This window comes from Aulonocara stuartgranti, assembly GCF_965226115.1.
Source record: "Aulonocara stuartgranti genome assembly, chromosome: 13".
Lineage (NCBI taxonomy): Eukaryota > Metazoa > Chordata > Actinopteri > Cichliformes > Cichlidae > Aulonocara > Aulonocara stuartgranti.
Genome location: NC_138949.1, coordinates 34648995 through 34675983, shown reverse-complemented (window position 1 = coordinate 34675983; position 26989 = coordinate 34648995). Strand labels below are relative to the sequence as shown.

At 44.1% G+C, this 26989-nt stretch overlaps 1 protein-coding gene across 3 annotated transcripts; it reads right to left on the bottom strand.

Moving 5' to 3' along the window:
* Window positions 1–2570: 2570 nt before the first annotated feature.
* On the bottom strand, window positions 2571–24906 carry znf318 (zinc finger protein 318). Of its 3 annotated transcripts, XR_014280386.1 has the most exons (12): window positions 24420–24906; window positions 23206–23315; window positions 16571–17117; window positions 15272–16454; window positions 14523–14617; window positions 14228–14327; window positions 13538–13854; window positions 8775–8966; window positions 8547–8640; window positions 7862–7980; window positions 3081–7303; window positions 2571–2791 (listed from the first exon to the last, which is right to left on the bottom strand). XR_014280386.1 is itself a non-coding variant. In XM_082556548.1 (11 exons), the coding sequence occupies exons 1-11, from the start codon at window positions 24675–24677 to the stop codon at window positions 4328–4330; spliced, it is 5991 nt and encodes a 1996-aa protein (XP_082412674.1). In that variant the 5' UTR covers window positions 24678–24906; the 3' UTR covers window positions 2571–4327. The 3 variants fall into 3 exon arrangements, 2 of the variants coding, with proteins under 2 accessions (XP_082412674.1, XP_082412675.1); XM_082556548.1 differs by having other exon boundaries at window positions 2571–7303; XM_082556549.1 differs by having other exon boundaries at window positions 2571–7303; window positions 8775–8963.
* Between the last annotated feature and the right edge of the window lie 2083 nt (window positions 24907–26989).

Genomic DNA, 26989 nt, shown 5'->3' with positions numbered 1-26989 from the left:
AACCAATCACTTTCATTCCACTTTGATCTGCGACAAACTGACGCGTTCATCTCTGTTACAGTGTTGCGTTAGACTGCTATATTTTTTTGTTCTTTATGCTGTAGATTTTCACGTCTCTGGAATAGTAGGCAGTAATAAGGATGAGTTCCTGTAAAATCATATTGATATGACCCGTGACATATTCGTAGATGACAGATTAGTTTGATGGGTTAACTCATAGAGCTGAAGATATCGTGGACATGCTGACCTCACTCCGTGGTGTACAGGGCCGTTTACCCTCATGATTAATATTCACAATAAAAATATTAGCCGAACATCATGAAGTCTGTATGTGTTTCATAGTGTCGAACAACCTTTGTACAGTTAAAGCCAGCAGTTACTACATGACGGAAACACCAACGTTATCTCTTTTATGTGTTTATACACAGGTCACGCTGATTACTGAACAAAAACCCAAAGATCAGCTGTTAAACAGATTTATTTGCTCTCTCTCCTCCTTAAACATGTTTTTAATGTTAGTTATAATTCAGAATTAGCGACTGAAACACGTAGGACACATAAGAACATCAGGAAATAAAACACCGATAAATATAACCTCAGTAAATGAAGTCAGTGTAAGCGGGGGTTATTACAGCTGTGTACCGGGGCCTGCGCTTTGTCGGTGGTAATGAAAGCTCGATTGCGAGGCGAGTGGGTCTATCCCACGCTTTGCCGTGAGACTGGGCAGACATCTCCAAAATCATCGAAGCACTTTTGCAAAGAGGCTGTATCTTGACAAACCGACCAGACACATGAAGATTAAACCACTACATTCTCGGCTAAAAAAATATTAAAACGGTATTTGGTGACACACACACAGGGTTTTTCAAAGCTCAGTTCTGTTAGCTTCCACATGCCGGTTGTTGTGTGCTAGAAACAATGGCCACCAGGCCAAAGCAATGGTTTTGACTCGATCAGCGTTAACCCCGCCCCCTGAGTTTGATGGGTGAGGCTGACAGATAAAATGGGTGAGACCTGGTGAGACCTGAAGGAGTCAACTGTGCCAAAATGAATTAATTAAATACACCATTAAATAATTATTTAATTATTAGTTAAATGTGTCAATAATTAATTAAATGTGTCAAAAACATTTTTAATTAATTATTTCCAATTTTAATTAATTATTGCCACATTTAATTATTTAATGGTGTATTTAATTAATTCATGATGGCAGTCCTGGCGTTCCATAGGGCACAGCCTAACACTTGAAAAAGGAAACGACCACTATGTAATCCATTTATTTTAACAAAGTAACTGCATTCTAATTATCACCTATTTAAATGGTAACTGTAACAGAATACAGTCAAAGGAGCTTGCAAAGAAAAGCGTCTGGACTTCTTTAAGTTGCTTGAAGACGTTTCACCTCTCATCCGAGAAGCCTCTTCAGTTCTAAGGTCAAATGGTGGAGAGTCCCAGATATAAACCTAGTGGGAGTGACCCCCCACAGAGGGACAAAAGGACCCCCTGATGATCCTCAAATCGCCTGAGCCAAGGTGGGAAACTGGGCGTGGGTCCCAATCAGCCAGAGTTTCGGGTGTGTTCATTGTGAAACCTGGCCCCACCTTATCATGCGAATTCCTGAGGTCAGATGGCCCAGGATGTGAGTGGGCGTTAAGGCGTCTGGGAAGGATCTCAAAACTGGATTATAGATGGCAGAGAGTTGGTGTCGTAAACCCCCGCCTCTGTTCAAAGATGGTCGCTCACAGTGGACATAGATGGCTTCTTTCACTCCTCTTTCAAACCATCTGTCCTCTCTGTCCAAAATGTGAACATTGGCATCCTCGAAAGAGTGTCCTTTATCCTTAAGATGCAGATGGACTGCTGAGTCTTGTCCTGTGGAGGTGGCTCTTCTGTGTTGTGCCATGCGCTTGTGAAGTCTTCAAGCAACTTAAAGAAGTCCAGACGCTTTTCTTTGCAAGCTCCTTTGACTACGATGACCTGGATGACTGAGAACCTTCACAGACGTAACAGAATACAGTTACTCATATTTTGTATTCCATTACTCCCCAACACTGTAGATGCCCCCCAACGTGGAGACCGGCTCAATCAGAGACTTTACCTGAGACAGGTGAGCCCCGTTGGGTCACAAACTGCAGTTTAATGATCGTATGATCGGCTTGAGTATTTGGACTTGTCCCCGATTACCTCTGCATGGACGCCACTGCACGGTTCTCAGATTTGACACTTCTAGAGTCGACCCAACTCTGGCTGCAAGAATCTCTGGAAGGTTTCTTAATCACTGCAGATTATTCATCAAACCTTCAAATACAAAGTAAATAAGAGAGAATATCTCAAACTAATCTGGGTCAGAATTTCCTTCTGCTTTATACTCTACAATCATCCAGACATTAGGCTCTCAGAACTTTATTAATAATATATAACTATTAATATTTTAATAATAAATCAGATTTTTGCCTTTTATCTGTAGAAGTACTTAAACCTGAGCCAAGCGTCCCCCGTGTGTTCCGATTTTGTCCCGATTTTGATTGAATAAAGTTTCTTTCCCTTGTAATGAGCACACAGAGACATGCTGGAGTTTCTCCTTTTATTAAAACTTTAACACATTACAGAACGAGCAGTTTCAGACACAATGAACGAAGAACATCCGATGCAGTTCCAGTAACTGTTTCATTCAGGAGCATCAGAACAAGCTTTCCGAGGTCGAAACAGGATGAAACGAGGCCTTAACCGTGAACCGCCCAAAACTACACTGTGCTCTTTGAAGGAGCAGTCTTCCAACCATCAGTTTCATCTGTAAGAGGCCGTTCAACAGGTGATGAGGGAACATTTCCTTTTAGTAATTTATGCTCTGCTTTACAACCATTTGTTTGAGACCCTAAATGGGATTACAGCCTCTCATCTGCAAGTTCTTAAACAGGTTAACCACAAATTTAGTACATTACAGTGAGTTAATCTGGGTTAGCTGGATCAAACATTGAGAACCAGTGAAAGGACCATGACTCAGATCTTCACCTTCACATTGACATATTTCCCAGACACTAAGAAACTTTTAACGATCTGGTTGCTAAATTAAGCCTCACCTCGTGTTCTGAGATGCCATATTCTCTGTAGGTTCAGGAAATTTGAGGTCCAGGTCACAGGTTCTTTTCTAGCATTTCCCAGCCACAGATTTATCTATTCTGAGACAGATGATTCAGTTCAGACCCGTTACACAGGGGAAGACATCCAGCAAGTCTGAGATCAACAACAGAAAGGTCACCTATAAAAAAAATAAAATAAATACACTGATGGCTTGAAAATTTAAGAAATGTCCCTGGGATGAACTGTCTGAACTTTGTTGGGCTTTTTTTGACTTCAGGAATCTTTTATTTCCCGAAAGGTTCTAGGCCAACATTTCCTGTGACAAGAAGCAGAAATGAGGTGAAACCAAACAGTCGGTCCAGATGAACTGTGAAAGGGTTCAAGGATTACAAAGTGTTCCAGGTTCACCTCAGAGTACGGAAATTCACAGGAGTCTTAGCAGACTCATCCAAATATTCATCATTGTCAGCTGCATCTCCACTTTCAACAGAGAGCACCTCAGACAGACACTCTGCTGCCTCAAAGGACAAGTTGTGTCATTACAATAAAAGACTGTGCTTGACTGAGCCTGGTTTATGTATTTCAAAGACTGGGTCAGGCTGAAAGTCTGCAATTGTGTTTTTATTATTTAGAGCCAGGTAGCAACAGGTACACGGTAACTAAAAACTAACAAATCACAACCAGACCGGGTGAGCGCTCTGATTTTATAAGGTTTCTCGTTCAGTAGATCGGATGGCAGCCATCTACATGAGCTCACTAGTCCTGTTAGGTGGAATCATTATTCATTTAATGCAACTCCAAAACGCAACACACCAGCGGTCCCAGCTGCCAAATATGATCAAAGAGAGGAGGTTTATTGTGTTATTTAAACAGAAATGGCATAAATCAAGCAGTTTACAGGTTTATTTGAGTATTTAAATTCTTCTTTTAGTCTATTGGAAACCTATGAAGTGTAAGCAAAAGCTGCAAAACTAGGAGACTGCTGGGTGAGGACAAATGTCCTGGACACGTTTCTATGAGATCAATCAGACCTAAAAACAAATTCTGGAGAAAACAGTGAAGAAAGGAATTCAATTAAACTCTAAATAAATCTGGTCCTTTAGACAGGTGTAGTCCCTCAGCAAGAGTGTCTATCTCGTCACTTTCACATGCCCTCCACTATGTGACACATTGTGGCTTCAGCCTTTCTGGATAGCCGAGCGGTTAGAATAAACCCCGCCCCCATGTCACAAAGCCCAGTCACCTCCTACTCAAAGTTAAAATCATATTCAAAGTCCAGTGAGGTCATGTCAGAGGGCAAGCCCAGTGTTTCTGCAGTTATCTTCATAATCTGAGGGTTCGCCTCACTGGACGCCTCAGCCTCTGGCTGCGACACAGAGCCAGGATCTACCATGTCCAAGTTCTTTGGGTTTGTAGTTGCAGCATCAGTGTCACCTGAAGATGACTCGGGTTCTGGTTCAGGCTGGTTCTGGTTCAGCTGCTGTCGGGTTTGGTATCTTGTTTGGGATCGGGTTTGCCGGGTTGGCCGAGGAGCAGGCGGGGTTTTCTTACCCCTGGTTTTAGGACCCGTTTTTGGTTTGGGTTCAGGTTCTGTGTCAGAATGAGTCTCTGGATGGAATTCGTTGACCTTGCTTAATTCTGACTGTTGGGGCTCTATTTGACTTTCAGGACATGGTTTGAGCTGGGACTCCAGTCTGGAAGACTGACTCTCTGGGAAGATTTGGGGATCCAATTTGGCTGTCACAGACTGGTCTTCAGGTGCACTCTGAACCTCACACTGAAGCGGGGGAGACACTCTTGGTTGAGCCATTTGCGTGTTTCTTTCATTAGGTAGAGCCAACTCAGATGCGGAGTCTTTGGCAGACTGCAGGGACCAGACAGACATAATTTGAATGCCTGAGTTTGTTGGGGTCAGTGGGTTTTGTGGCTGCTCATTTGGATTTCGTTGTGGAGATCTTTGGAGTTCATTTGGAAGCGGGAACTGAGTAAGACCTTGTGCCTTGGGCTGTGGTTCAGGCTGGAGTTCAAGGTGTTGCTGTGTCTGTGGTTTGGACTGTGGCTGGGACCCAGGTTCAGGGTGCAGTTTGGGCTGTGGTTGGGACTGTGGCTGAGACTCAGGTTGGGGCTGTAATTCTGGGTGTGGTTTGGACTGTGGTTGGGGTGTTAGGGCTTTTGGAACTGGAAATGGACTTTTACTGCCACTACTGCCTTCAGCTCTAGTATCTGATGCTGGTTTGCTGAAGGAGGAGGGGCCCGTTTGGCTGATGCTGCTGTAGAAGATGCCAAATAAATCTTGGGCTCTGGCTGCAGCCAGGTTGCTCCTAAATTTGTCCGATTTCTGAGCTCCATCACACTTATTCATGAAAGGTGGAGGTTTGACAAACACCGTACGAGTCTGCTCACCCTCTGGGACACCAGGAGCTGCCACGTCAGACACAATCTTTATCATGGCTGGTTGTGCTGGAGTAGCTGTGGTAGCTAAAGAAGTTAAAGGTTTTGCCTGTACTGGGACCGACTTTAAGTCGACTGGGACAGGTTTAGAAACTGGTGGAGCAGGGTTAACTTTAGAAGGTGTAGGAGTTGTGACACCTGCAGGGGCAGGATTTGGCTGGACTCGAGCAGGTTCAAAAACTGGTGGAGTAGTATTAAATTTAGAAGGTGTAGGAGTTGTGAGACCTGCAGGGGCAGGATTTGGCTGGACTCGGGCAGGTTCAAAAACTGGTGGAGTAGTATTAAATTTAGAAGGTGTAGGAGTTGTGAGACCTGCAGGGGCAGGATTTGGCTGGACTCGGGCAGGTTCAAAAACTGGTGGAGTAGTATTAAATTTAGAAGGTGTAGGAGTTGTGAGACCTGCAGGGGCAGGATTTGGCTGGACTCGGGCAGGTTCAAAAACTGGTGGAGTAGTATTAAATTTAGAATGTGTAGGAGTTGTAACACCAGCAGGGGCAGGATTTGGCTGGACTCGGGCAGGTTCAAAAACTGGCAGAGTAGATTTAACTTCAGCTGGTACAGGCACCACGGGTGGAGGTCTAACCTGAAACAAGGGAAGGACTGCCTCAAATGGCCCAAGTTTATCAACGTATGGGACCATTTTAGTCTGAAGCAGACCATTTCCGGAACTCACGGGAGGAGGCGGGAGTACTGCGCCCTCTGTTGGAAGAGACTCTACTAAAGTAGGGTTTTGGGGTTTAATGGACAGAAAGGTATTCAGAGATGCAGGTCTGCCCATCATGGTTGGCTTCCTCAGACCTAGAGCAGGTGTAGGGAGGTTGGGTCGGATCCGTCCCCGGTTGGACATCCAGGGAGCAGATACGCTTGGTTTGTTTCCCAGCTTCTCTGCGATCTCTTTGGCAACAGCTACTGACTTTGCAAAAGAGTCTTCCACCGAAGGGGACTTGGCAGCAGCTTCATCCTCTTTGATGAATTCTGCAGCAACTTTCTCTGCCTCCTTTGCAAGCACGTTCTCCTTCTTCTTCCAAATGAACTTTCCGAATGTGGTTGTTGCTGCTGTAGTTGGTTTGCCGGCCTCCAGGCTCTGCTTGCGGAGCTTGGCCCTCATGGCCGGACTGGGGCCACAAAGAATTTTGGGCGGTTCGTAGGGTTTTGGTAGTGGTTCGGGGTTGCTGACTGCCGGCTTCTCTGGCTCAAACGTTTTAAAACCTTCCCTCTCAGGTTTAGGTTTGCATTCGTCTCGCTCTTTCTCATATTTGGATCTGGCATCTGAATATTTGCCACCTTTAAATTTGTCCCCATCATCTTTTGAACCATATTTGGGACGGTCATTAGCATCGGTGCGGTAATGGTACCGATATTCCTCATCCCTGCTGTATCTGTGCCGGCTGTCCCTCTCGTCTTCCTCTCGGCTGTAATGGTACTTGTCATCCTTCTTGCTGTAGTTGTACTTTTCATCATTATTTTTCTTGCTGTAATAAGGCCACTCCTTTTCAGGGCTCTTGGCATTCTTAAAATCTTCCTTTTTGCTTGGCTTCAGCTTATCCTCGTCTTCCTCCTTTTTAATTTTGGACTTGTCCTCCTTTGAAGCATTCTCTTCTTTCTTTTTCTCCTTTTCCTTTTTCTCTTTTTTGTGTTTGGACTTTTCCTCTTTGCTGCCTTTCTCATCGTCATCATGTTTGCGTTTCTTTCCACTTGCCTCTAAGGCCAGTCCCGCCTGGCGGTCCAGGTTCCGCCTCTGCTCGTACAGTGGGTTCTCATACATTTGTTTCTGGTGAGGAAGAGTCAAGAATATATATTGAAGTCCACTTTGGTCACTTGACATATAAACATGTAATCTTAAAATCTACACATCAGAATTGATCAAACCCCAGAAACACACTGCTCAAATAATTCAAAGCAACACTTTTTAGAGCATGGGGAAAATTCCAGGTGACAGGCAGTTACTCTAAGCTGGACATAGATGCCCCTCAGCCCAACAGCAGAACTGATGTCTGCTCCTTTGTACAGGATGAGAACTGAGGAGCATTTTTAGGTGCTGCAATGAAATTTCAGCATAATGAACAAGCCTTTTCGTTTTGACTGTTGACGTCTTTGAATTCAGTCATCTGTAAAGGTTCATAATTTTCTCTTCCATTAAACCATGTGGCTGTCCAGATTTCCAGGATGGGGAGGGATCCTCTGCGATCCGATGTGTGAAGTGTTGCTTTATTTATATCTATCCTTTATCTATATCAAATCAAGAAAAGGCAGGCCTGACCACCTTTAAAGGTTTAGGTGGCACAGATCTCTGTATATTTGGCAATGCTTAAGTCATTGAGTTCCAAACCTTATACTTCTCGTTGTGAGCGTGCGTGGTGACATGCTCTTCTGCACAGATGCCGTCGCCATAAAACTCTCTGCACAGCAGGCAGAAGAATCCTCTGACGGGTACCAGGAACTCCGAACCTGCAGCGCGACACACATGACATTTTCAACCCTCAAACGGAGGATAAATGAGCTACCAATCATGTTTACCTTATGGAAGTGTCCATTTCCAGTACCTGTCAAAAAAGGAGAAGGTTAAAGAGGCGGGGTGCTGACTTTTTTGGAAAACAGATGGTAAAGAGTTGAGTGGTTATTTAAGACCAGTGAAAGATGGAAAAATGCTGCAGCTCCTCAGCAATAACCGGGTGCCTGCAGGAGATGCAGTCAAGCTGTTTTTGGGGTGATACGAACACACCTGCACCAAGAACTTAGCGCACTTTACCAACTGTTGTTGCATTTTCAGCAGCTTTCAGAGCCATGTGAGGCATGAAAAGGAAACGAATCAGCACTGGAGGTGCGGACAGCAGTCTCCCCTATGCTTCGATGCGAATCACTTCATTATCACTGTTTTCATTAAGAGACAGAAATGGCAGCAGAGATCCACACTGAGCTCCACCTGGAACCAAAATATGGCTAACAAAATTCAGTGGTTCAAAAAACAGACTGTGATACGTCTGCAGGATCCTCTGAAGGTGCAGCACAAGTACCTTTAGCGGGTTTAGTCAGCTTCTCGTCTGGCAGCTGGTTCTTTTTGATTTTGCTCGGAGTGGAAGCCCAGGGTCGGTCATACGGGTCCAGAGTCTGAGGGACGGAGAAGAACATGAAATGTAACAGAGCAAACACGAGGAGCCCGCCGAGGTATGAATATCAACTGAATATCAAAGAGGGAGAATTTCAGACAATGTGGGCGATGATGCTTTAAAGTGAAAACCAACCTTTAGGTGCGTTTTGCTGTGCAAGTGTGTGAAAAAATCAAACATGGAACCACACGTAGCGTTACAGTTTTTGCACCAGTGGTTTCCAGCGTCATAGTATTCAAAGGGCTCGGGGGGCGGGGCTGGAGCTGCAGTGGCGTCGGGCGGCGTGTGCAGGGACGCCTTCGAAGGCGACAGAGTCACGGAAGTCTGCTAAACAAGAACAAAGAAAGAAAAATGATGGAGAGTCAAGATGGCGGGGAGAAGAGCGACAGCCTTCATTCAGAGCAAAAACAGGAGCTCCTTTTAAAGAGTTTCTTACCTTGTGTGACTCTGCATTGAAGATGTCAACGTGTATCCCTCAGACGGTTTTTATAGCGGCAGTAACTTCTTACGCAAAATTTCAACTTGAGCACAAACTTGCAGCGGTCACAATGAAACTCAACAGTCTAAATTCAGTCTATAACCCTCCGCTCAGCAGCGTTGTTTTCATGACTAGTCGCTCATTAACGCAATCAATAATCTGGATCTGACTCGTCCAGTATTAGGGCTGCTCAATTAATCGAATTTTAATCACGATTACGATCTGGGCTTTCAACGATCATTAAAAATGACTGAGCCGATTATTAGCCCCTCCCTCGTGCTTTACTCTCGCGCTGCTCCGTGTGGCAAATCGAGTGCACCTCTCTGCATTTCGAACACGTGTCACAACAATTAAGAGGACCCGAGGGAAGCTCGGAAAGCTCAGCAGAAGTTATTTGGAGAGGAGAGTGACTGCCGTTGGTTGAAAAGAGAGGTAAAAAAAAAAAACCTTCAGTGGTGTGGAAACATTATGGGTTCGCGGAGTCAGACGTGGATCAAGTAGACACAGTGTGTAAACTTTGCTACGGTGTCGTAGCTGCACCACAGAGCAACACTGCAAAGTTCACTAAACACAGATGTTTACATTTTTCATTTATTTCTTATATTGCAAACATTTGCACTGTTATCAGTATTTGCACTATTTTATATTATTTTTTAAAGTCATTATTCAATACATTGTTATTGTTAACCCTTTAAAGCCGGTCAGAGCAGCACGCTCCGTTTTGTGTAACTATTTTTAAATCCCTGTAGAACCTGAACCATGTAAGCTAGCGCAATAATTTTTTTTGCATATGAAACTTACATCTTATGCCATCAGCTTGTCCTCAGTCACGGTTTCCTGCCACATAAAGCTTTGCAAAAAATTGCATAAAAAGCGCTTGCAGGAACAAAAACAATATTCCAGAAACACGCTTTGCCGATCTGATCAGCTGTTCGTAACACTTCCCACATTGAAACAGACGTCAGCGCGAACTATCACATGTCCGCCATTTCCTGTCCAAAATCAGAAGTGACGCCATATTCGCGGAAAATGTAGTTTTTTACTTGTAGGCCTTAAAAGCCTATACTGGTGTTTTTATAAGTCATGTTTGACTTTTCTGAATAGTTTCTGGGATGCTTAGAACTCGAATTGCACTGCTGGAAATAGTTTATTTTGATGCACCTGCTGTTTTCTTTGCAAATTTGCATCATAGGATTGTTTTTTGTTTTTCCTGCAGTATATAAAAATTGCTGTATCTCCAAAATAAAACTATGAAGACACTCAAAATAAATTTCCTGTTGTTGTAAACTATTTTTTGCAACTTTTTTGTATTTAAAGTTTTGAGGGACAAACCTCTTAAATTTCTCCAAGTAGAAATATATGTAAAAAAAAACAAAAACGATTTTCAATTTATTTGTAGCTTATTGCACTTTTTTGCAATTAATGTAATTACTATGGACTTAATGCATACATATTATTAAAATATGGGCTATAACAGTTGTATTGATGTATAGCAACTTGAAATGCTCCCACAAATGGCACTACAGCATGTAAAAAAAATAATATAAGCTCTGGTGGACTTGGTTCTATGGTAGGACTTAAAGAGTTAAATAAATATCGTCAAATAATCGAGATCTCAATTTCAGTGAAAATAATCGTGATTACCATTTTTGCCATAATCGAGCAGCCCTATCCAGTATCCACGCCTTGGTAGCGTCACACCTTCCTGATGCTGAAACCCAGCGTGTAACGGCCAAACCAGCCGAGCAGCAGCTGTAAACGTGAGCCAGGAGCTGATTCATGTTGATTTCTCTCACTACCTAGCACCCGATCCACGTGTTTTAATAAACTGATTAGAATAAACTGACGTTTAACTACTCGAGGAGGGTTTCAAGGAAACACATAATTACTCACAGCAAACATTCAAATGTCTGTTTAACCCATCAGCAGCCCAGGACACCGCCACGTTCTGTTGGGGTGCTGATGGAGGACTTTCGGCACATTGATGACCTGAGACCATGTGCAGATTCACACGTATGTGCTGCTTTTTTGCCTGACGTTGGATGTATCTGGACGAGGATGGGGCGCTCTTCAAACCAACAGCGCTGCGTAAGTGCACCAAATGATCAGCGAGCAGTTACTGATCATCATCGATTTGTATAACCTGGCTCACGGGGCTGTCACAACTTCAACAACCAATCACTGATGAGGCAAGCTGCACTGTCATAAATGCAAACGCTTCTGAAATGTACGCTGTGACCGTCCTAGAAACACGAAACATTTATCATCACAGTCGGCAACGACTACGACTCAGTGCGGCCTTCCCACTGTTGCCAAAGCGCTCGCTCGTAGGCGGTCGGTCACAGGACTGTTGGGTTTTCTCTGTATGTGTTATCGTAGGGTCTACCTTACAGTATAAAGCGCTTTGAGGTGACTGTTGTAATTTGGCGCTGTGTAAATAAAACTGAATTGAATCACCTCAAAGAGAGAAACTCCACCTCCAACTACTCCAAACTGGTGGAGCTCCGCCATGCACAGGTATAAATGTTGGTGGCCATGACAGTCCAGTCTGACAACATGTGATGTCACAACAAACACACAGAATGAGAGTAGAGCCCATTAAAGCCGGACACAAGCACACGTGAATCCTCCTAAACTGTCTGTGAACATGTTTGCAGAGGTACGTTAGCTTGCTAATATGGGCTCAAATTGTGGTCATAAAAGTTTTGTGCTTGTAAATCAGGATTTGTATGTGTAAAAAGATTTGTGTGTGGACTTAGCCAAAAAATACACTTAAACTCTGCACTCAAGTTTCAAGTTACAAGTACGAATTTTGACCCTATTTTTCTTCCTTTCATCTCACTGGCCAATGTCATGTCAATCACAAATTTAACAATCCAATCAGAGAACAGATGGGCTTGGGTTTGTGGAAATGACAGTCTTCACTAGTGGGGATAGTTACAAAGCTTTCTTCATTATGAATTAGCGATACATGTTTTTGTTGAACATTTGAAGATAAAAAAAAAACAAACTCTTGTAGAGAACATAAAGTCAGAGACAGAAACGACAAGGAGCAGGTACATCTAGTGCAGGGAGAGCTGCTGCACACAGAATTCAGCAGCCAGCAACAGATTCTGGATCCTTGGCTTTTAGTTAGCATTAGCAGCACATGCTGCGTCCAATGAGAGGACCTTTATGCTGCGCACTGTGACTCACAGCCATGGTCCCGGGTCAGCTATGACTTTGTGTTAAACTAATCCTAAAGTAATAATGCATTTCTAACCACTGAGATATCACAACTTTATCCTTTCAACAGCTGCTGAAAGTTAGGGGACCTAACTGCTATCAGATAGAGATAGAGAGATAGAGAGATAGAGAGATAGAGAGAAAGAGATATAGAGATCCTCCAGCTTCAAACTGTATTACCCTTCCAGGACCTGCAGTTAAAAAAAAAAAACCTCCGACAGCCCAAGCCCATCTGTTCTCTGATTGGATAGATAAATTTGTGATTGACATGACATTGACCAATCAGCTGAAAGGAAGAAAAATAGGGTCAAAATTCGTACTTGTAACTTGAAACTTGAGTGCAGAGTTTCACACTTAATTTTTGGCTAAGTCCACACACAAATCTTTTTACACATACAAAACTGATTTACAAGTACAAAATATTTATGACCACAATTTGAGCCCATATGCTAATCCTTTATGGAATTCAAATAATATTTTATTTTCTAGAAATACTTTTTTGACTTCCTGTTTCTATGTTTCACAGCTTGCTGAGCTGAACCGGTCCTCTAAACTACATCACTCGACCACAAAGAAATGTTTTCAAACCGTCTTATTGTTACTACAGCTGCATTAAAACGCGCTCTCACTCTCAATGTAACGAAAACAAACAGTAGTAAAAGTACAAAGACATTTCTATGATGATGAATGGATTAAACTAATTTACATGAGACAGTAGTGAGGCTTTAGCTCCACCCAGCGATTATACAAATCCTTTACATGTCCGATAAACTTCTTGTTTGTTAGCACAGCTTTAAAAACATTTCATTTCTCTGAGCTATCTATTTCCAGTCTAACGCGACAAGATCGCAGAATCTTGTCATGAAACATTTAAACTTCTTATATTAAAATTTTTATATAAAACCATTAAAACAACTAATGTTCAGGGAAACTAGTTTCACTGCCGACGTGATGATGAGGCAGACAAAACTACAAGCACAAAGTAAAATCTTCCAAAATAAAAGCATTGAATTCAAAATAACAGCTCTAGAGGACAAAGTGGTCTGCAGGTGAACCTCACTGAGTGAATAAAGGAACATGTTCTCGGTGCTTCTCGACACATCTCGTCTGAGTAAACTCTGATCAATAACTGACCCTAGCTATGCTTTCTAACTCCGATATCACTTCCTGTTACCTCCTCTGCAGGTGAGTGTACCTTCATCATGGGGCCGCTGGCCGCCGGCTGGCCTTCTGGGCTCCTTTCCGCATCACGTTTCTTCTTCTGTGGTGGAGTCTGCTGCTCAGCCTTCTGGACCTCAGGCGGTTTGCTGGTCCTGCGGGGTCGGTCCGACGGGTTCAAGCCAAGGATGAGTGCCACTTTCTCGATCTCGCTGCGTTTCTTCTCGGCAGCCTCGTGCTCCTTGCGGAGGTTGGAGATCTGGGCCATGACCTCCTCCTGCAGGTGGCTGATCTCCTGCAGCAGAGGGTCCTTGTGGCCATCCTTCTCCCGGCGCTTCTTCCTCAGCAGCTCGCCTGAAAAACATTGCAGGGCAAATGTCAAAGCGCCATCAGTGACGTTCCATCGATCAGAAGGCGTCTCCTGCAGCTCCATGTTTTCATGTCACACCTAAAACAACAAACACCAAATGAAACTTTCTACAGTGGCAGGTTTCTGAAATGATCAGCTGTACACAGCTGTGCACATGTTGAATAAAAACAAATTTTAAAAAAGTCCCAGAGGTGATCCCTGAGGATCTCCAGTCTCATTTCAGCTGAGAAAAGTGTCTGATTTTATACTTCATTAATAAACTTAAAACCAACACCAGCTTTATAGGACATCCCACCACATGCTGGCTGGGATTGCTGCGTGGGCGGAGCATAAATCACCTGTAACACAGTAACACACCTTGCTGCTTCCTGAGTCTCTCCAGCTCCTTCATCAGATACTCCTTCTTCTTCATCCTGATCTCTCGCTCCTGCTTCAGCTTCTCTCTCTCTTCTAGAACCTGAACAAACCAACACAGTCACAGGTGTGAACATCCAATCAGCTGAATCTGAGTCAGAGGCTCCACCCAAATCTACATCTTTCCTTCTCGGAATGATCCACATCTCAGTTTTTCAGGTGGAGCCAAAGGATGTGGAGGCATAAACTTCCTTCTGACGTAAATGCAAAGACGTGGGAAGAAGCGATGGAGGCTGACCTTCTGTTTCTGGCTCTCGTTGTTCTGCTCCTCAGACACTCTCGCAGCTTTGGCGCTCCCCTTCTCTGCGTGTTGGGTGGAGCTCTTCACCAAACCTGAGGATGGACAGACACATTTATTTACACCGACTGACCCACAGCTGCTCATCCTGCTCTCGCTGGTCGATGAATCCAGTTTATTCTTCCAGCGCTCACCAGTTTTGTACACTGGATTCAACTGTGGCCAACCATGTGTTACACTGATTATGGAGGCGGGTAAAAATAGTAACAACACATTTTAAAACTACCTGAATGTTTATGACTGAATGACTCGTTTCTATGTGCAAACATTTGGGTAGTGCACATTTCAGCCTTCTCAACCTATTAAGTAACACAGCTAATAAAAATGGCTAAGTACTCTGAAGCAAACAAACTGTATATAAAAATGGAAGTAGCTTCTTAAAGCTGCATTGTTTTTAAGCAGGGGACAATCATTGGATAATGAACATTTAATCACAACTTGTTGACCAATGAGGATGCAGAGTCTCTGTGACAAATCAGTAACTGTTCAATAGTCAGCCGTGTCTCCTACATGCTGTTTTGCAGAGGTGGCAGGGGGAGAAGTGAGAGGACAAACACTACAGCAACCTACACGCAAGGATCCACAAGAGGAAGGGGCAGGGCCGCCTGGTTAGCGGTGAGGAAAACATCCCGCAAATAATCGTCACGCTCAGACTAAATGTGATAAGAGTTCTTTAAAAGGAGACTGACCTTTGACCCCTGGCTCAGGGGTATAATCCTGTTTGTAGGGTAGTGTGGGAGGGTACTCCTCAGCAAGTGTAGGAGGAGGCATCCTCATGTTTGGGGGTGGATATGTGGGGGGCCACTGCTGGGGTACGAAGGGCAAGTAATTCCCATACTGACTGTACACAGGTGGCGGGTAGCTGGGGTGCATCATGGCGGGGACCTGCGAAGGGGGGTAGGTGGGGATGGGTACACCTGGATGAGGGGGGTGGCAGCTTGGCTCTGGAGTCTGACAGGGCGGCGCTGCCGTGTTGCTCCACTCGCCTTTCTCCTCTTTAATGTCACGGTCTTGGTGAGATTTGAGCGAAGCTGAGCTCTTCCTGCGGTCATCCTCGTCGCTGCTCCAGCCGGCGCCAGTGGCACCGCGTCCGTGGCTCCGGCTCCGGCTGGTGCTGCTAGAGCTGCCACTGTGGCTTCGTGACCTACGGCCCTGCCGGCTGCCATCAGAGCTGTCGGAGGAGTACCGTCTGCGCCGCGTGGGCGTCTTTGTAGGGGGTTTCTTCCCGTGGAGACGCTCTTTGGTCCTGGCGGCCATCTTGGTAATTTCGGCCACTCCAAGGTCCAGACCGATGGTTTTAAGCAGATCCTGGATCTTCTCGTACTCTTCTAGTGCCTGGCGCTCGCTCTCCTCCAGGGGCTCGTTCCCCGGTGGGTGAGCGGGGTTCGACACCTGGGCTGTGGTGTTGTGGTCGGGGCTGATGGCGGGCCGGCTCACATAACTGTCCGTGGAGTGAGGGGGCTGAAGGGTACATCCGTGTGTCTGAGCAGAGACCAGTTTCTGCTGTGGGTAGTCTCCATACAGCGCCTCCTCAGTTACGTCTCCATACAAGTCTAGACTGTGGGTCAAGACTGGCTCTGGCCCCGGCGGTGGTTTGGGTTCCTCCAAATCGCCATAGAGGAATCTCTCCTCGTCGTCAATGTCGTCCAGCACCTTCTCCTGAGTCCTGGGCCCCGGCGTTGTCATCCCCAGCAGGCTGAGGATTTCTTTGATCTCAGCGTCGAGGCCAGCACGGCGAGCCATCTGTGGATCAGACCGCAGCTCCGCAAGCATGGACGCCACCATGCGAGGGTCAGCGCCTTTGACGGCCTGCAGGAGCTGATCGGCCAGTCGGGACATGGAGCCATCCTGAGTTTGAGGAGAGTCCGTGCTCTGTAACAGAAATACTATGATGGTCATTTTGAGGAACTCCGCCGTGGTCATCTCTGCTTTTTGGCTAACAGAAGCATGTATCGAAACACCGACTGAAACACTGTCTGCAAACTTACCCTGACGGATGGCGAGTCCTCGGAGCTGCGTTTCTTCAGGATGGACTTTGTTGGTAACGTGAGCAGCTCCTCAAGTTCCTTCCTGCGGCGAGCCATTTCTAGCTCCTTAAACCCTTTATTCAAATCTGTGGCACCACTTCTGCTGCGGCTGCTTGAGCTGCTGCTTGCACTGCGACTGCGGCTCCTCTGACGGCTCTTACTGCGAGCATAGCTCGTCCCTTTGCTGTAGCTTCGTCCTCGACTCCTTCCTCTGGATCGAGACCTGGATCTGGACCTAGATTTAGACCTGCTCCGGGGGCGACTCTTGCTGCGGCCCCGACTCTTGGCTCTGCTCCGGTCTGGACTGCGGCTCTGGCTCTTGGCCCTGCTCTTGGCCCTGCTCCGGTCCGGACTGCGGCTTCGGCCCCGGCTCTTGGCCCGGCTCCGTTTCGGACTGCGACTCTGGCTACGGGGACGGCTCTTGCTCCTTCCAAGACTCCTGGCCCGACTCCGGTCGGGACTACGGCTGCGAGGTTTGCTCCGGCCCCGACTTTGCTCGTACTCCCGTCTACATGGAGACAAAAACATGAAGTAGCTAAACCTCACTGGCAGGGTTTTAATAGTTTTGCAATTTTCATTAGTTTTTATTTTTATTTAGTTTTGACTTCAGATTTTCAATTTTATATCAGTTTTAATTAGTTTTTACCAATTGTTTGCTAGTTTAGTTTAGTTTTTTTTGAAAATCCTTAGTTTCAGTTATAGTTTTAGTTGTTTGCAATAATTAAGTGCAACAAAATCCCAGTTTCATCATATCAGTCATGCTCTTCTGCTTATCCTTGGGTATGTTGCTATTCCAGCTACCAAACCCTGCACCCTGCACAGGTCGCCTGTCTGTCGCAGGGCTAACACGCAGAGACAGACAACTCACATTCCCACCTATGGGTTCTTTAAATAAATAAATAAATGAATAAAGGCAGATGAACAACCATTGATACCAGGCAACTATAAAATTTATATCTTGGCCCCAATGAGACTATTAACTCTTGCAGCACCGGGTGTTCGTAATTTTGGTTCAAGTGAATTGATAAACTTTGTGAAGGCAATTGACTCACACAGTTATGCAGATGTCCCCGTTCTGTTGTCTCGGGATGCATCACGCTGCCTTGCCTGGGGTTAGCTTCTGTTTTCTGGGGATGAGGTTTGAGTGCGCTCCCTTACCTTCTCAAGGTAAGCTAGGTTAGCCTTCTTGTGTGAGCTTTTCAAGCGCACTTTAAGGTTTGTGGGATTTTTTTCCCCTTTAGAAATGTCCCTCATAATTTGTCTCTTTCCACTACAAGACACTTGCTTTATCCAAAACACAGTCATATTCAAAGTAATCCCAAATTGGACTCTGGCGCTTTCTCCCGACTTTTCCTGACATGATTCTGCGCGTGGACGGAGCAGCGACACAAACAACTCGACTAACGTACTGCCACCTGCTGGCATAATGAGACACAGCAAGAAAAAAATCTGGAAACTAAACTTCATTTTCACCCTTAACTATTGTATGACACACACACATCTACGAAAACTAAACACATTTTTGCTATAAATTCAGTTAATTTTAGTTAGTTTTCCTTTTTTTGTTTTTATTTTTATTTCCGTTAACAAAAATGTTTTTTCACTTCTAGTTTTCGTTATTTCGTTAGTTTTCGTTAACGATAATAACCTTGCTCACTGGTTGTGCAGATAACACATTTTTACCATTCACTGACACATAATTGCCAGGAACCTCAATGCACAGGCCGAGGGGGCGGTGTGGCAGCAAGTTTTCACACCAGCCTAGTAATCAACCAAAGACCCAGACAGACTTTTAATTCATTTGAAAGCCTGATGCTTAGCCTCGTCCACCCCAGCTGTAAAACTCAGAAACCAGTCATACTTGTTATCATCTATCGTCCACCTGTGACTTACAGAGTTTCTGTCTGATTTCTCAGACTTTTTATCTGATTTAGTTCTGAGCTCAGATAAAATAATTATTGTGGGTGATTTTAACATCCACGTAGATGCTAAAAATGACAGCCTCAACATGGCATTTAATCTGTTATTAGACTCAATTGGCTTCTCTCAAAATGTAAAATGACAAATGATCTTCTTATGGCCTCTGACAGTGGACTCATCTCTGTGCTTGTCCTGCTAGACCTCAGTGCAGCGTTCAATACTGTCGACCATAATATCCTATTAGAGCGATTAGAACATGCTGTAGGTATTACAGGTACTGTGCTGCAGTGGTTTGTATCATATCTATCTAATAGACTCCAGTTTGTGCATGTAAATGGAGAGTCCTCTTCACACACTGAGGTTAATTATGGAGTTCCACAGGGTTCAGTGCTAGGACCAGTTCTGTTTACATTATACAGTGGGGCAAAAAAGTATTTAGTCAGCCACCGATTGTGCAAGTTCCCCCACCTAAAATGATGACAGAGGTCAGTAATTTGCATAGTTCCCATTTCTGTATAGCTGTATATCCCAGATTCTGTAAAGTTATTTATTTCATATTCTGTATAGTTTTTTCATATTTATATCCTGTTCATATCCTGTACATAGCTTGTACTCACTACAGCCTGTACATACTTATAGTTATAGAATATTCACAACATACTTCATACCGTGTACATTATAACATACCATAATAGACCCATTTCTGTAATATACTCACATATCTATATTATTGCTAATATATATTGTAATATATCTATATCACTAAAGCACTTCTGGATGGATGCAAACTGCATTTCGTTGCCCTGTACCTGTGCATGTGCAATGACAATAAAGTTGAATTCTATTCTATTCTATTCTAATTTGCACCAGAGGTACACTTCAACTGTGAGAGACAGAATGTGAAAAAAAAAATTCATGAATCCACATGGTATCAGACAATCACACCACCACACAGTACTGACCCACACATATGGTTCTTACACACACACTGGACTTTCTGGACTTTGGTTTTGCACAACACTGGTCACTATATTCTTCATTTCCGGTTAATACTTGTACAGCTGCTGTTATTGTGTATATATTTATTTATATTTAGATTTCTTCATACATTCTTATATAGTTCTATATTGTGTATTGTGTATTTTGTTGTACAGTTATTTTATTTTCAACTTTAATTTATATATTTTATCTTATTCTTCCCAGTTAAATTTACCCTTCATTCTAATTTGTGTTGTACAGTTATTTCATTTTTAACCTTAATTTATATTTTATTCCTTCCTAGTTAAATTTACCCTTTTTAATTTTTCATATTTATTTCCTTTCTTATTCATAGCCTTTTCCTTTTTTGTTTTCTTTAGGTCACGAGCAGTTGTCCAAGCATTTCACTACATATCGTACTGTGTATGACTGTGTACGTGACAAATAAAAATTTGAATTTGAATTTGGTAGGATTTGTAAAGAATTTATTCGTAAATCAGTAGATCAGGAAAATAAGTATTTGGTCAATAACAAAAATACAACTCAATACTTTGTAACATAACCTTTGTTGGCAATAACAGAGGTCAAACGTTTACTATAGGTCTTTACCAGGTTTGCACACACAGTAGCTGGTATTTTGGCCCATTCCTCCATGCAGATCTTCTCGAGAGCAGTGATGTTTTGGGGCTGTCGCCGAGCAACACGGACTTTCAACTCCCGCCGCAGATTTTCTATGGGGTTGAGGTCTGGAGACTGGCTAGGCCACTCCAGGACTTTCAAATGCTTCTTACGGAGCCACTCCTTTGTTGCCCGGGCGGTGTGTTTTGGATCATTGTCATGTTGGAAGACCCAGCCTCGTTTCATCTTCAAAGTTCTCACTGATGGAAGGAGGTTTTGGCTCAAAATCTCACGATACATGGCCCCATTCATTCTGTCCTTAACACGGATCAGTCGTCCTGTCCCCTTGGCAGAAAAACAGCCCCATAGCATGATGTTTCCACCCCCATGCTTCACAGTAGGTATGGTGTTCTTGGGATGCAACTCAGTATTCTTCTTCCTCCAAACACGACGAGTTGAGTTTATACCAAAAAGTTCTACTTTGGTTTCATCTGACCACATGACATTCTCCCAATCCTCTGCAGTATCATCCATGTGCTCTCTGGCAAACTTCAGACGGGCCTGGACATGCACTGGCTTCAGCAGCGGAACACGTCTGGCACTGCGGGATTTGATTCCCTGCCGTTGTAGTGTGTTACTGATGGTGACCTTTGTTACTTTGGTCCCAGCTCTCTGCAGGTCATTCACCAGGTCCCCCCGTGTGGTTCTGGGATCTTTGCTCACCGTTCTCATGATCATTTTGACCCCACGGGATGAGATCTTGCGTGGAGCCCCAGATCGAGGGAGATTATCAGTGGTCTTGTATGTCTTCCATTTTCTGATGATTGCTCCCACAGTTGATTTTTTCACACCAAGCTGCTTGCCTATTGTAGATTCACTCTTCCCAGTCTGGTGCAGGTCTACAATACTTTTCCTGGTGTCCTTCGAAAGCTCTTTGGTCTTGGCCATGGCGGAGTTTGGAGTCTGACTGTTTGAGGCTGTGGACAGGTGTCTTTTATACAGATGATGAGTTCAAACAGGTGCCATTCATACAGGTAACGAGTGGGGGACAGAAAAGCTTCTTACAGAAGACGTTACAGGTCTGTGAGAGCCAGAGATTTTCCTTGTTTGAGGTGACCAAATACTTATTTTCCACCCTGATTTACCAATAAATTCTTTACAAATCCTACCATGTGGATTCATGGATTTTTTTTCACATTCTGTCTCTCACAGTTGAAGTGTACCTCTGGTGCAAATTACTGACCTCTGTCATCATTTTAAGTGGGGGAACTTGCACAATCGGTGGCTGACTAAATACTTTTTTGCCCCACTGTACATGCTTCCCTTAGGCAGCATCATTAGAAGACATAGCATACATTTACACTGCTATGCAGATGACACCCAGCTCTATCTGTCCATGAAGCCAGATAACACACACCAATGAGTTAAACTGCAGGAATGTCTTAAAGACATAAAGACCTGGATGGCCGCTAACTTTCTGCTTCTTAATTCAGATCAAACTGAGGTTATTGTACTCGGCCCTGAAAAGCTTACAAATATGGTATCTAACCAGATTCTTACTCTGGATGGCATTACCTTGGCCTCCAGTAACGCTGTGAGGAACCTTGGAGTCATGTTTGACCAGGACATGTCCTTCAACGCACATATTAAACAAATATATCAGACTGCTTTCTTCCATTTGTGCAACATCTCTAAAGTTAGAAATATCCTGTCTCAGAGTGATGCTGAAAAACTAGTTCATGCATTTATTACTTCCAGGCTGGACGACTGTAATTCATTATTATCAGGAAGTCCAAAAAACTCCCTGAAAAGCCTTCAGTTAATCCAAAATGCTGCAGCAAGAGTCCTGACAGGGACTAGAAAGAGAGCAGATTTCTCCTGTTTTGGCTTCCTGTTAAATCCAGAATTCAAAATCCTGCTCCTCACATACAAGGTCTTAAATAATCAGGCCCCATCTTATCTTAATGACCTTGTAGTACCATATCACCCTATTAGAGCACTTTGCTCTCACACTGCAGGCTTAGGGTAACTATGTGAGACTGCTGTTTGTTAATTACAGTTCAGCGTTTAACACAATAGTGCCCTGCAGACTGTTCACAAAGCTGAGGGATCTGGGACTCAACAGCCGTCTGTGTGCATGGGTGTTGGACTTCCTCACTGGCAGAACTCAGGTGGTGAGGGTAGGTAGATGCGTGTCTAACAGCATCACCATCAACACAGGAGCACCTCAGGGATGTGTCCTCTCGCCACTGCTCTACTCCCTCTACACTTCAGACTGTGTGGCCACCCATGGCTCCAACACCATTGTGAAGTTTGCTAACAACACAGTGGTGTTGGGCGCCATCTCCAACAACGATGAGACGGCCGACATGGACGAAGTGAAGAATCTGGCATCGTGGTGCCGGGACAACCACCTCCACCTGAACGTCAGCAAGACCAAGGAGCTGGTGGTGGACTTCAGAAGGGGTCAGCACAGAGACTACAAGCCCATCATCATCAATGGAGCTCCAGTGGAGAGGGTGCAGTCCTTCAAGTATCTTGGTGTCCACATCTCCTCAGACCTGACATGGGCTGCCCACATTCAGGTCCAGACCAAAAAGGCTTTTTTGGTCTGGACCAAAAAATTCAAATTCCTTTAATTTTAAATGTTTATATTGTCTATTCTGTAAAATAGTCAGATGTCTATTCTTATTAATGTACAGAATTCACCTGCTTGCTGCCACTACTGCACATTCACCCCAATGTGTGTGTGTGTGTGTGTGTATATATATATATTTTTTTTTTTTTTACTCTCTCCCCCCCCCAATTTTTGCACATGTCGAGGAGCATGTCAGGTTACATTTCACTGTGTGTTATACTTGTATAACTATGCACGTGACAAATAAAGAACCTTGAACCTTACTTGTTGTTCCTAGAATATTTATATCAGATGACTTAGATGAGATGTTTCACTGTGAACATCTTTTAATGGTGAAATCATTTCCTTTTCACAAGTAACAAAGGACCACATTTGCTGTTTCTTTATCCAGCTGTATTGCCTTCAACCATCACAATAAACACAAAATCTGCCTAATGATCACCTTTCGAGATGGCATAAGGAGGCGGAGCCAGAAGGTCCATTCAGCTCGTTGCCAACGGTGATGACGAGGTTGTGGTCCAGGGGAATCGGGCCACGTGGAGACAAAGACCTCTGTACGAGAAACACAAAAATTCAGCACTAAATCTCTCAGAGTAGAATACCGACAGGACAGCCCAGCGCCTGTGGCACGTAATGGAAAAAACGAACCTTTTCACCATCGGCGTGTGTGACCTGATGGAGATGTTTTATGGCAGCTTTGTGTTTTGTTTGGGGTTTTTTCAGGTTTCTAAGATTCTGATTACTCTACAGCATAGGTGTCAAATTTGGCCCGCAGCCTAATTACATTTGGCCCGCGAAGCCATACCAAATTACTATTAAAGCTGGCCTACTGGTATTATACAGCTAATATATATATATATATATTGTTTAGTATTAAGCTTTGCTTGTTTCATATTCAGTTTTTCAGCAAAACGTGTTTGAGTCCGTAAGAAAAGATTCATTCTTATATCTGGAGGAATAAATATATTTCAATAAATATTAATGTTAGCCCGCGACTTTGTTCCAGTTTTGAATTTTGGCCCACTGTGTGTTTGAGTTTGACACCCCTGCTCTACAGTTTCTAACCTGAGCGTTCCTGAGCTTACAGCGCCAAGTGTGGTGGGAGCAGAGCTGGATTCAGCCAAAGTCCTTCCTGAAGTATCTCCAGGCACTTATTCTGAAGAACTATAATCAACTAGAATTTTACAGGTCACTGGGACATAAACTTCACGGCTGAAACAGCACTTAAACCAAAGTAAGATTTTACAAAGCTCCTTGTCTTGCAAGCTAAACGTCTACCAACATCATTATTACCAACAAACATCCCAACAGTCCTGCTGTTTAGCATACGTGCTCCAGGTGCCCTTTCTTCTGCTCACCTTCAAGGCCCTTCATAACCTGGCTCCTCCTGATCTCTGACCGAGTCGTCGGGCAGACACGTTAAACAATAAAACTAAATAATAAACGCGGTACATAAACGCTAATCTCGCGATAAATTGGTCGTTTTTTAAAAGGGGTTTGGTCTAAATCTGATTCCAAACACACTCTTTATAAATGAGAAACAGATATTTTCCCTCTCAGCCGTATCCGTCCCCGCAGACCACCCAAACCGGTGTGTGTGCGGTAACCTGCCGGCTGTCCGGTGTGTTCGGCCCGTTCGGACCTCGGCTCTCTCACCTCTCTCGGCGGACCTCCGGTCCATAACTCCCCGCCGCGGTTGCTGTCTGAGCCCGGGGAAGGGTACCTCCTGCGCGGCGGGGAGCGGCGGTAGGGATCCGGGGGTCCGTGGTCGTGGTAGCCAGAGTGATACGGAGGTCTGGGCCGGCTCCGGTCGTCCCTGTAACCCGGGGCCGGGTAGGGCCTCGGCGGAGGCGGACCCCGGCCTTCAAAGGGAGGCGGGTAGCCCCCTCTCGGAGGAGGCCGACCGCGGTACATCTCCTTCCGCGGAGGTCCTGCGGCTCCTCGCGGGCACGCTGCGGGAGAGCTGCGGAGGTCACTGAACGAGGAGGACCGAAGTGCAGAGCTCCGCGGATAGATTGCAGCTTTTTCTGCGGATATTCCAATACAAACGGAACTCAGAGCTTTAGCTACGAGCAACACAACGGCCTCCCGCTGCTTCTTCCTCTGCTGCTGCTGCTCACCGACATAAACAGCGCGCAGCGAGCTGCTGCCACCCGCAGGCAGAAACCTGTACTGCACATTAACAGCAGCGCTCTCCTCGGCATCAGTTCTTCAACTCATCTTCCTCTGGGCCTTATTCTCACAGTTTTCATCACAACAGCAGTACAATAAAATATTATATATATCATATCCATCCATGTATTATTTTGTGCTTATCCAACTCAGGGTTTGGGAGGCTGGGAAGGGTAAACCCTGCCTGCATGTTTCTTTACATCTGTCGTGCACTCTAGAGGTTTCCTGGGTATGCAAATTCTTATACATGAGCCATTTTCACAGAAGCCAATTGGTATGCAAACTGATAGATCAAACACTTGCGTCCATGTTGATAGTATACTTGCACATAAACCACTACATTGGACATTGATGTGTCACTCCATACCCCGCCACCCACTGGTCAGCCAGTGGACATTTGTAAGTGGACATGTAACAAAAAACAAAACTCTTTTAAAAGCATGTTTAAAAAATGAAGTTCAAAAATATTTTTTCTTGCCTGAAGATGAATAAAAATACTTAAGAAAACAATCCTGATTGAGGTTGTCATAATTCATGCATGAAAGAGTTAAATACCCCCCTCCCCAAACTGAGACGCCTACAGATGCATCTGTGACAACAAACTTATGACAGCTCTTTGGTTTGCACTTGCACAGACTGTGTGACGTTTATGAAATGCATTGTTCACAAAAGTAACATCATCACACTTTTTTTAAAAGAGTCAGAATCTTTATTGTCATTGTGCTTTAAGAACAACAGAAACTGTATCCAAACAAATTCAGTGCAAGTGGCAAGAGAAAAAAAGTATAATAAATAAATAAATAATATAGTATATAGAAGACTGTATATGAGAATGGACAAGGGAAAATATGGTTATTGCACAGTGATTTAATCCTTAGAAAAATATTGTAGAGTTAAGAGTTCGCATTTTCACAGTGGTTTATGCCCGAGTATATTTATTAATGCAACAGCCGGTTTTGGCTTGAAGTGTCCTGCACCGGCTGCCTGAGGGTAACAGCTGGAACAGGTGATGTGCACATTGCCTGCATGTTAAAACATCAGGGCATGCTTTCACATACGAACTTCTCCCTCCTCGTGGTACCCCTGAGTTTTGTTTTAAGTTTGTTTTCCTTTAAAGCATGGCACGTCTCTCTGCTTTCATCAACCTAAAATGCTCCTCCCAAAGATCCCACCTCATGCCTCTGAATACCAGCTGCTGTTCAGCTTTAAATCTCAGAATAGTTTGGCACTCATCATGTTCCAGTTTTCTAAGAAAAAATTAGGAAATGTGTGAACTAACAGCTGATTCGAGTCTGTCAGTGTGTCCGCATTTCTCAAATTTCTCATGTTTTTGAAGCTACGGCTGAACTCTGTTTCAACAAATCAAACAGACTCCACACTGGATAAATAAGAAACTGTACAAAGTATTAGTGCAAATAATTAATACAAACTATTATGCAAATTATGATTGGAAAACAGAGCAGGGCACCGGCTTATGACCCAAATGATCTAACAGTGGGTTGTTTCACTGTGTTCATCAGAATTAAAGCCTGGGGGACGAAGCGTCTCTCTGGCAGCTGGTTTTTCATCACAGAGCCAGTTTATTTACTAGTTTGAAACCTGAAAATATAACAGCAACACTTTCCCCTGTAGGTCTGCGAGAGACGTCCTGAGAGTTACGTCTGACTTGTTGGAAATTACTAAGCACATTTGCAGGAAATTAGCTGGAAAATTAGCAGTGGTGGGATTTTGAAAGGTTTTCAGGGGAAACAATGGAAGCAGCAAACTTTCAGCTCATCTTCTCAGGCTGCAGACATCTGTCTGCTTCAGCTTCTGTTTGATGAAATATTCAAACTTATGTTGAATTTCATGAAGGCTCATCTGATCAGCTGTTTCTATTGGATGCTCTGATGCATACTGACTCCGCAAGTAGTTTTCGCTCACCTGATCCATCACAGGTACACAGCAAAAACTAACACTGGAGAGTGTCTATATGGGTCCACACCTCTGAGTGTTAAATACAACACTGTTGAGTGTTAAATTAACACTTTTGACAGTGTTATATGTTTAAAAGT